Source organism: Podarcis cretensis (genome assembly GCF_951804945.1).
Source record: "Podarcis cretensis genome assembly, chromosome: 1".
NCBI lineage: Eukaryota > Metazoa > Chordata > Lepidosauria > Squamata > Lacertidae > Podarcis > Podarcis cretensis.
Window position 1 is genome coordinate 57962568 of NC_137170.1, and position 11449 is coordinate 57974016.

The window sequence follows — 11449 nt, forward strand, 5'->3', positions numbered from 1 at the left end:
ATCTCGCCATTCATCAGCCCTGTAAAATTTACGCAGCGTCACACAGCTTCTCTTGCGCAGGTTAAGGAAAAACGAACCAGCTGCGCCAGGGAAGACGGCTTCACGACTTCCGTTGCCAAACAGATACTTTCCCCATAGCAGCCTAACAAGCTTCCTCCTCCGTCAGGCTTACAGAGGGACTACAGCTCCCACAATGCAAAGCAGTCTAACAATCAGCCACGTGACTACAATCACCCTCTCTTCTTCCGATGTTGTGTGGCATCAGGTCACATGAGAGAAGGAAGTATGGCTGCAGTGGGCGAAGAGGATTTCGCGGCGCTTCAGATCTTGCTGAAAGTAGGTGCATATTTCTTTATTTGCGGGCAGTTGTTTTTTCCTGCAAGATCTCTCAGCTCTGATAATTTTTAAAGCACGTTGTGGGGGTGAACGGGTGATATTGAAAATCAGTTATTTATATCATTCGACCATGATGGCACTGCTAACGTCCAAAGTGCTGCACATTTTTTAATGTATCTTTACAATAACCCTGGCAGTTAGGTCGGACAGGGACGGTGGCTAAAAAGAGATTTGTCGAAAGCCCTTCAAATGATTGAAGAAGTCCCAGCGAATGAAGAATGGGTACAAAAATGAGAAATCAAGATAACAAACTTTATAAAAGTATGGAAATGGTTTATTGAATATTTACAAATAAACTGTGAACAGATAAGAACATTGGCAGGATTGCTATAATAATCTGCAGTTTTATAAGAGTATAGATGAATAAAGGAGTAAGTTAAGTTGATTTGGAATATGCAGAAAATGTAAAAATAAATTTAAGGAACCGCAAAAAGAGGGGGAAGGAAGTCAAGTTTCAAAATGTTAAAATGATTACAAAATTATTGAAATGTATAAAATTGAAAATTATAAATAAAAAAGAAAAGAAAAGAAAGCTCTTCAAATGAGATCATGGTGGAGTCAGAATTGGAGCTCTGATCAGATTGAAGTTCGCTGAAGTCACTGTTACAGCGGTACCTCGGGTTACATACGCTTCAGGTTACAGACTCCGCTAACCCAGAAATAGTACCTCAGGTTAAGAACTTTGCTTCAGGATGGGAACAGAAATTGCGCAGTGGCGCAGCAGCAGCAGTGGGAGTCCCCATTAGCTAAAGTGGTGCTTCAGGTTAAGAACAGTTTCAGGTTAAGAACGGACCTCCGGAACGAATTAAGTACGTAACCAGAGGTATCACTGTGTTTTCTCCCTTCTTTCAAAGAACCTGTTAGTTAGTAGAATCGTGTTTTCAATGGGCTCATTCTTCCGTTTGAAAATCAACCCGGATGCATGCCTAGAAACATTGTGTCACATTTTATAGACTACATGGGTGGGATTTTTCATTGATGCTGACATGTAAGGTTAAATACCCCCCCCCTCCAAAAAATGGTAATATCCTTTGGATTGTTTAGGGCTATCCAATGACACTGAATGTTGGAAATTTAACATTTTCCTTCAGGCTCCCGCAAAATGTAGTAACAGCCATCAACTTTGACGGCTTTAAAAGAAGATTACAGAAATTCATGGAAGAGAGCCGTCATGGCTAGTAGCTGTTGATAGTCCTACATTCTGCCACCCTTGTTAGAGGCTGTATGCCAATGTATGCCAGTTGCTTGGAGTAACAAGTGAGGACAGTGCTTTCGCACTCTGGTCCTGCTTGAAGGTTGGCTACTGTGGGAACAGCATGCTGAACTAAATAGGCCTTTGACCTGATCCAGCAGGGCTCTTTTTACATTCACAATCCTACATTCACAGTTGCGTTCATTAAGTCCCATTGCATTGCACCTCCAGAATATATGAAAACACAGTTTATAAATACTTATAAAATAAGGTTGCACAGCTAAATCGCTAGTTATCAGTGAGCCATCCCTGAAAAGGAAATGAGGATAGATAACCTTAACTGGACATGACATTGATGGCCTTTCCTATTTCCCCACCCCCACCCTTGGTTTATGATATTAAGAGGTATTATAACCTCTGTAGATGGGATCCAGTTTAGCTTACATGGCTAATGGCAGCTGATGAGAGCTAGTTTTCATTAGTTTGTGCAAAGATAAATTTGAGCTGCACCATATCCTGTGTTTTGAAAAGGCTCACTGTTCATTTCTCTTTGCCAGGCTTCATCGAAGGATGTAGTTCGGCAGTTATGCCAGGAGTGCTTTTCTAGCTCTGCAGGTGGTTCTGACAAACTGATCGAGAACACGTGTTCCAGTCTCTCGGTTACACCAAATGAAGCAAGTCAGGTAAGATTTAGGCTGTAACCCTGTGCATGATTATCTGGGAGTAAGTCCCACTGAATAGACATGTGTTGCACTATTAAGTCAAGTTGGCTTTTTTGACAGATGTTTTATCGCTTTTTTATTATTAATAATAATAATATTCTGTTGGTAGCCGCCCAGAGTGGCTGGGGAAACCCAGCCAGATCAGCGGGGTATAAATTATTATTATTATTATTATTATTATCATCATCATCCTGAGGAGGGAGGGGCTGGTTAGGTGTAAAGATTGAGCAGCAAGAGCTCAGAACAGGAAGAAGAGAGCCTCTAGCTCAGGGGGCAAGGAGAGATCAGGGTTCAGGATTAAAGGGCAGAGGCCAAATGGTGAACTGGATTGATGGGAATCAAGCAGCAGAGTGCATATATATGATATAGTGTGTTGGTGCTGGGTTGAAGGCGAGAGAGAGATTGCCACGTTTTGTTGACATTGTACCTGAAAGATCTGTCTGGTTCCTCTTGCAGCTGATCCGATCTTTGCACAATCTTACAAGACACACAGTCTATCATGGCCTGACGTCACCAGAAGAAATTCTCGCCCTCTTTCCAGAAGGATTTCACCAGAATCTTAAAAACCTCTTGACCAAGATAATTCTGGAAAATGTGTAAGTGTCATTGAAGTCGTTTTCCATAGAATTAGACCACTGGTCCATATAGCTCAGCATTGTCTCCACTGACAAGCAGGGTTTCAGGGAGGAGTCTCAGCCCTTCCTGGATATACCTGGGATCACACCTGGGACTTTTGGCATGCAAAAGGTGTGCTGTGACACTGAGCTGCAGCCCTTCCCGTCAGGTTTGTGGTGTTGGACAAACCCCCCCCCCCCAACGACAGTGGACTGGTAGGTTAGTCAGGCTTCACACTATTATCCAGTTGTCCCTGCTTTCTAGCTGGTCATTGGGTGTGTGGTAACACCAGATTCCCAATTAAATGGTCACTATGTGTTGGGATTAAAGGCAGGCAGCGGTGACCTGTCCCTTTCAATGGGAAGTGACTTTTGCACTCCCTGAATGGTGGAATAAGGCTGGAGCCGTAGCCCCACGTACCTGGGAGTTCGCCCCATTGGAATTCTATACGACTTCTGAGTAGACATGGATCTGATTGCACTCTAAATCAGATCCAATGCCCTCCATAGAGTCCATTGCATATTGGAATTTGTCAAAAGTTTGGTTTGTTAAAACTGGTGGGGCTGAAACCTCAGACTCCTTCAGACTTGATGACTGCAAAATGGTACTTCATGTGGCAAAATAGCTTTCCTGAATCCACCTTCAGTCCCTGCTGCTACTCTGTGTTTCAAAGACAAATGGTGCATATTTGTGTTTTCTCTGCTCTTTTCAGCTCTTCCTGGAGAAATGAAGCACAAGCCAGTCAAAGTAAGTAAGGGACTTTGTGGAGGAGCAGTTCTCATTTCTGAAATGGTTACCCTTGCATTTATTGGGGGTATTTATTAGGCTGTCTTGATTTGGGAATGGACTGGATGAGAGGCACCAAACTGAAGCTCAATCCAGATAAGACTGAGGCAATGTTAGTGGGCAGTTCCCTAGACTGGATCGATGGGCGGCTGCCTGCTCTTAATAGGGTTACACTCCCTGGGAAGCAGCGGGTATGTAGCTTGGGGGTACTTCTGGGTCCTTTCCTGTGGCTTGAGGCTCAGGTGGCCTCAGTCATGTGGAGTGCCTTCCATTAGTTTCCATTAGCCAGCATGGTGTAGTGGTTAAGAGCGGTAGACTCGTAATCTGGTGAACCGGGTTCGTGTCTCCGCTCCTCCACATGCACCTGCTGAGTGACCTTAGGCTAGTCACACTTCTCTGAAGTCTCTCAGCCCCACTCAACTCACAGAGTGTTTGTTGTGGGGGAGGAAGGGAAAGGAGAATGTTAGCCGCTTTGAGACTCCTTCGGGTAGTGATAAAGCGGGATATCAAATCCAAACTCTGCTTCTTCTGGTGGCCCAGCTGTGCCCCTCTTTGGGATAGCCTAACTTCTCTTGTCTATGCTCTGGTAACTTCTAGGTTAGATACTCCAACACTGTATGCTGAGGGTTGCCTCTGAAGATGGTTCAGAAACTTCAGCTGGTACAGAACTTGGCAGCCAGGTTGCTCACTGGGGCAATACTCTTTGAGCATATTATACTGACCCTGGCCCGACTTCACTGGCTGCCAGTTAGCTTCCAGGCCAAAAGTGCTAGTTTTGACCTCTAAAGCCTTAAGCAGCTTGGGACTGCAGTACCTCAAGGACCATCTCCCCCACCCTCAAATGAACCAACCCAGACCCTGGAGTCATAATCTGAGGTCCTTCTTAATATGCCTCTTCTGTGAGAAATCTGGAGGGTGGCAATACGAGAATGGGTCTTTTCATTGGTGGCTCCCCATTTGTGTAGTTCTCTCCCTAGGGAGACTCACCTGGCACCCTCATTATGTATCTTTAGGTGCTGGGCAAAAATGTTTTTCTATAACCAGGCCTTTGGCTGATTAAGGATTCTGTGGACATTTAAATGTGTTTGCCATAGGGGGATTATTGGTTTGTTTTTGTTTTGTTTTGTATTATATGTTTTCATGTTGTGAACTGCCCTGTGATCTTTGAGTGAAGGGTAATAATAATAACAAAAATAATAATATAACCATCATTACCACACTTATGTAGTGTCAGTAGTGGCAGCTTCTTTCCTCATATGTTCTCTGTATGAAACCATCTTTTTTATCTCTGCTACTTATCTAACTTTTGACTAGCAACCTTCTATACAGAAAGTTTGTGCTGTATGAATGAGTTACAAGGATCTACATGCTATTCATTAGTAAAAGGTGTGTAATGAACACCTCAGCAACTAAACTGTGCCATCAGTGTGCATGTTATGAGAGGATTGGCCCCTGTCCCATGAAGCTTACAATTCAAAAATCAACAGAGGAAACAGAGGAAGTGGAAGAAAGAGTAAACAGGAAAGCAAAATGTGATTGCTTGTTTGTTTGTTTGTTTGTTTGTTCAGTTAAGTGCTTACTTACCAGCGGAGTTAATAGTAGGGCGTGGGAATCTTGGTCTTGGTTCACCATAAAATGTAGCAGCCTTGTTAGCAATTATCCAGTACAAAGTTTATCCTTTGGCTGTGGAAGGAATTAATTTTTGAGCATCCTCTCTATGTTGCCTCTGGCTCTTCCAGCTCGCACATATGGTGTCTTTGTGATGTTGGACGAGAGGACTGGTATCTCATTCTGGTAGGGGAAAAACAAATGGTATCTTATGCCAATACAAGGTTGACTTCTTTTCAAACACTGTTTTAGATAAATTCCTCTCCCACCTTGTCCTAGAGCTGTGTTGGCTTTTTTTTTTTTTTTTTCACGAGACGACAGAGAGAGAGAGAGAGAAGTGGACTATTGTAAGTGATGCTTTTTTGTGCAAGGAATCTATTATTGTTGTTCATATAATGCCTTCAAGGTTCATGGTAGTCTAAAGAGTTTTTTAAAAGATAGGATGGGGAAATATATGGACAATAGGAGTCTTATCCAAATAAAGAGAACAAAAATGAACATCCGTTGTCAACTTATGTTTGTTTTGCCAGCAAGGTAAGGGGAAAAAAGAAGAATTTGCAGAGTGTATTTTTAAAAACAAAAAGCCAACAATAAAAAAATATTTCAACAGGATACCAGCTAGGTTGGCTGCCGCACCATTGGATAAAGGAGTAAAAGGTGTGCAGAGAACCTGAACAAACTTATTTGAGTCTGTTCTCACACAATAGATAAGAGAAGCATATAAAGCTGCGTTATACCGAGTAAGACCATTGGTCAACTTAGCTCAGCATTGTCCACACTAACGGGCAGTGGCTTTTCAGGGTTTCAGGCAGGAGACATTTCTAGAGCTACTTGGAGATGATGGGGATTGAACGAGAAACCTTCTGTATGTACAGCAGTTGTTCCACCACTGAAATGCTTTATGCATTGTATGGAGAAAAAAGATAGAAAAGGGTTTTTTTCCCTTCTCTGTTTATTGTGCTACTGGAACTTTGGGTCGTTCAATGAAACTGATTGGACAGGAGATTCCGAATAAACAAGAGAAAATGCTTCTTCATATCACAGATACACAATACTCCTTGTTGACTTTTAAAGGAGTTAAGACAGATTTATGAAGCTTAAGTCTATTAGCAGCTACCAGTTTTGCTGGCAATATGTAATCATAGCTCTTTCCAACTCTATAATTCTAAGATTCTCTGGGACAGAAGCTTTCTGTTCTCTTCCCATTTTGGTTCCAACTGACATTCTCAGCAAGAGATTTCAGCAAGTGTTACTGAGCAGCAAAAGAAATGTGAATACAATAAAATAAAGATGGAAACCCTAAATGTAGTGAAATTAGGATTTGGTGGTGGTTATTTAATAAAGGCCATGTTAAAAATCTTTAGCTGGTTTTCAGCTGTGGCGTTAAATTAAAAAGCAGCTTTTCAAATGACTTGCTAGATAAATTAAGCAAGCTTCAATTCCAAGTATGCTTGTTTGGAAGCAATTCCCACTGAATTCAATGAGAGTTGGCTCCCTAATAAGTTTGTTTAGGATTGCAATCTGCAGAATATTTGGGATTTCTTGCTTCCTAAACATTTGCACGATTGCTGCTTTCTGCAGCTCAGTTAGAAATAAAGTCAAGGTTTTGCTCCGGGAGTCATCAGTCAAGTAGAAGTGTCCCTAGGGCACCCAGGGGCTGATATCCCCTGCAGTATAAGGGCATCCTTTTGTTAGCATACACCAGAATTGCAGTCATGTTCTTTCCATTGGTTGGTTTTCAGAACCTGATTTATTTGTGGCTGTTGAGTGCCTACCCACAGCGCCTCTCGAAGTGGAAGCTTGTCAGAGGGAAGGGGAATGATGGAAAGAGATGTTTAAAAAATGCACGAAGGTAACTCCTAGTCAGTTCGGCCAGATTGGATGGAGGACTGAGTCTACAATCCTGTATACACTTATTTGGGAGTAAACCCTGCTGAATGCAGTGGGACTTAGTAAATAGCTGTGAAGACTCTTTTTTAAAAAAATGAGATCACTGTCATAATTGTGCTCGTCAATTTTTCAAATGTTCACTGACATTCTTTTAATTCTGTTCTATTCAAGTGCAGAATTAAGGTTAAGGATATGGAATTTGGCACCCTGCAAACTGATTTTTTTTATATATTAAAAACAACAACAAAATTTCTGGCTCTTACAGATATGAAAATGGGCTTGAAATGTTGTGCGTCATTTTTTTTTAAAAAAATAAATAAATTCATTGAATCATCAGAATATTTTGCAATACAACAAAACAAAGGACCAAGTGACAATTTGCCATTATAGATCCATGATGCATGGTTAACTATTGCTTCAGACCCTAAAAAGGTTCGATCAAGAAAATGGGAGTATTGTTTTCATAGAATCAGAGATGACTAATAGTAGTGAGTATGCACATGTAATCAGTGCTAAATTTACATTGGATGGATAACCTTGGGGCTGGATTTCTTAATCGCATTGTGTTGGAGCTCTCGAACATGCACTTCAGTATTACCTGGAAATGAGATTTAAATAAACTTTATTTAACAATGTAAAAAAACAACAACTAAAAACAGTCTTAGTGGTTAAGAAATCTAAGTATGACTTTGAAGCGTTGCCGAAACAGAGAATGATTACCCCATTGCTCTGTGGCAGGCAACAGGGTCCTCCTTCATCTTTTCTGGTGCTCCTTCCCTTCCTCTTCCAGTAACAACATACAGGCAACCACATGGCAAACTTGGGGACACCTTGCCTAGTCCGAATTCTCTTCACAGCTCTGGGGACTAAAGTGGAGAGTTCATGCTCTGTTGTTGTTGCTGCTGCTGCTGCTGTTGTCATTTTAACAGGCTGAGCCAGACCCTTCTTGTCTCTTCTTGAAGAGAAGCCTTGTCTGACCTTTAGCATTCTCAAGGGAAATGGGGCTCTTTTTTAGCCAGCTTGATTCTTATTTATGGCTTGTCTATCTTGGCAGGATCAAGAGCCAATATATTCTTTTCAGAGCCAGAACATACACAGCAAACAATGCTGGAAACATATTTTAAATTCTCCAAATGCCAGGATGAAACAGGGTCTTGGGTAGAGGTCACCCACATCACCTGCCATCTGATTAGGAAGACGCCAAAGCCAACTGACAGAGCACAGACTTTTTTCACCCCTGAGACCATTATTTATCATAATTATCCAACTTTCCAAAAATTTAACACTTCTTGAGATAAAGCACATGCTTTGCTTGCAAAAGGTCCCCAGCATCTTCTAGATAGGCCTGGGAGAGACCCCTGCCTGAAACTCTGGGGACCCACTATGACAAAACTGCGATGAGGTTACATTTTAATATTTTAATGTTTCAATATTTTAATGTTGTATTTTAATTTTGTTTTTCAGTTGTAATCATTCAACTTGTTTTTATTATTGCTTGTAAGCCGACCTGAGCTGGGGGCCTTGGCTGGGGAGGGCGGGGTATAAATAAAAATTATTATTATTATTATTAAAACTGGGCTTGACAAAACCAATGGTCTGACTTGGTCCTGTGACCCTTTGAGCCATATCCGCCTGGGGTGTTCTGACTCTGAACTCTGGTCCCCCTTGACATGCATAAACTCTACTGATGAGCCGCACTTCTTCCCAACCTTACATGAGGATGAAGTTTTATATAAAAGCTACAGTTTTACCATTAGCATGTGAACCCTTCCAGGGTTTTTTTATAATTTGCTCACAGAGATATCCCCTGAATAGCTCTGAAATGACCTCTTGGAGTGCGGTCCATGAGTTCAGTATCCTGATAATTACAATTCAAAGGTCTGTGTGTTCATTCATTCCATTTTAATTCCAGTTTCCCTGCCCCGGCTTGTGGATCTGGACTGGAGGGTAGATATCAAGACCTCCTCGGACAGTATCAGCAGAATGGCTGTCCCTACCTGCCTGCTGCAGCTGAAGGTATTGTTTCTTGAGAGCCATTCATGACCCACCATGCTCTACACAGTCCCACCTATCAGCAGTGTACCAGAGGCTGAGAAATTATCTTAGCTTTACAGCTTGTTTGGGGTTGTGAAACCACTGAAAAGCCACAGCACAATGAGAGGAGAGTTGCAAATTGTGAGCATCTGTGATGACACATGATTGCCTGTGACTGTTTTTTCACCCCTGGCCTCTAGACAGTTTCCCACAGCTTCTAAAGCTCTACTTGTACAATGGCTTACTCAGGCTATTACCAGGTCACACTATATCACCAAGACTTAAGTGTAAAGTCCCATTTATTTCAGTGGTGAAAATCCCATAAACTAGGTTGGATCCACACTAAGTGGGCTAGATCCATACTAAGTGTAGCTTGCTTAGTGTGGCTCCAGCCCACTGTCTTGATAGAGTCTTAATTGATGGAGTGGTGATTGTTCAGTGATTGTTCAGTACCAGCTTTTTGTGCATACCTTGTTTTATGCAAGAGCAGCAAAGCTGCATTCAGACATAGCTGGAAGGTATGATGAGTCAGCTAACCCAGAAGAGGGAAAGCATCAGGTTGGTCTCTGGTTAGGACTTCTGTGACTCCTTTTTTTGAAAGGTGAGTAGATAAACTGGAATTCAAGAATGTTAAAAAGATAAAGCAGATGTAGCCAAGCCCTGCAGATGCTGTAGGAATCCAACTCCCATTAGCCCTTGCCAGCAGAGCCTAGTGGTCAGGTCTGGTGGGAGTTGCAGTCCAACAATACTGGAGAGGACATCTTGTTGAATAGCCCTGCTTTAGAATTTATGGCTTGTCCACCGAAACATCCTTCCTGGTAGAGTTTGGTAGAAGCTGCACATTGGAAAAGGCATTTTGTGTTCCTTAAGGATAGGGAAATATCCCTATTCTCTGTCAGTAGAAATATTAATCTGCCAGAAGAGAAGGAGGGCTGGGATTAAACCAAGAAGGTGGTTTTGATGGTGATTTCAAGCTCTGGGATATTTTTTCTTTTTCAGATTCAGGAAGATGCTGCCTTGTGCGGGAATGACTTCACAACCTCAGCATTGACAGTAGAGTTGAATAAGCAAACACTGGACACTATGTTAGATGGCCTGGGAAGGATACGGGACCAGCTTTCTGCTGTTGCAAATAAATAAAGCCTTCTGGCTAAAGGATTCCAACAGCTTTTCGCATGTGGAAGATAACTCTCCTGTCTTGCCAACCTGGCTGTGACATTTTACCAACAGCCAATCTTTGGGTTTCTCTTCCTCCTCATAACCAAACATCATTGTTATTTTTTTACTTTTCAATGAAATGGCATGGGGTTTTTTCCCCTTCAGAAGCAAAGACTTCAACACTTTCTTGCTCCGATGCCTTGACATAAGCTCATAATGACAATCAGGACCTCCTCTTGTACATATTCCTAGAGAGGCCCATAACTCAGCTTGTAGCAGGAACGAAGAGCAGCCGATGAAGCGGACTGTGTCTTCTGCCTCTGAAATGGGGGACTAAGAAGCATGAACATGGCTAATAGGCTGGCTTACAGCCTCAGCGCACTCTTGAAAGGTGTTTGCTGAGAAGTGTGGGATGTTGGTCTTTTCCTCCTCACTGAGGCACAGCTTTTGAAACTGACCATCCAGGCTGCAGTGCGTTCTCTCGTGCTGCAGAAATACCTTGTGTGTGAACTTTTCAGTTCCAAGTTTAAACTGCTGGAATGAATTCAGTAGCAAGTAGCACCAATCTGATGATGGACGAGAGAAAGTTTTGTCACTTCGTGTTGGCATTAACAGGAGGCTCTGTGATAGACTTGGATGTACTGAGAAAGGTTGCTAATGGCAACTGGTTCCTGTAGCAACAAAATCACTGCACACATTTATTAAGCGTTTCATTTAAAATACAACTATTGTGCTAGATGGATTTATGTTTGCTTTAAATAAAACAAACCAACAAACCAGGGCCTTTTCCTTGTTTTTCTTCTGGTGATTAAGTTTAGCATTTTCCTTTGGTACTTTGAAGTGTGCTGTTGTGGATTTCTTATTCTTATTTTTTCTTTCCCTTTCAACCCATGGGTTACATCTTTAAAGTTCATGGTATACCTAGATCTCCTTTTCTTTCTTCTGTAAGCTGTTTAACCGACCCTTTAACCACCCCTTTACTGCTACTTGAACAGCATTGAGCTAGGTAATCATAGAGTTGTAGAACATAAAAACCTCCAAGGAAGGA

General features: G+C 42.0%; 1 protein-coding gene across 1 annotated transcript; it reads left to right on the plus strand.

Annotated features, from left to right (window-relative positions):
• The first annotated feature begins 231 nt into the window (after positions 1–231).
• On the plus strand, positions 232–11177 carry COMMD9 (COMM domain containing 9). Its single transcript, XM_079952799.1, has 6 exons — positions 232–336; positions 2146–2271; positions 2767–2906; positions 3638–3672; positions 9122–9225; positions 10243–11177. Exons 1-6 carry the CDS (start codon positions 271–273, stop codon positions 10381–10383), a joined length of 612 nt encoding a protein of 203 aa, XP_079808925.1. The 5' UTR covers positions 232–270; the 3' UTR covers positions 10384–11177.
• Positions 11178–11449: the final 272 nt, after the last annotated feature.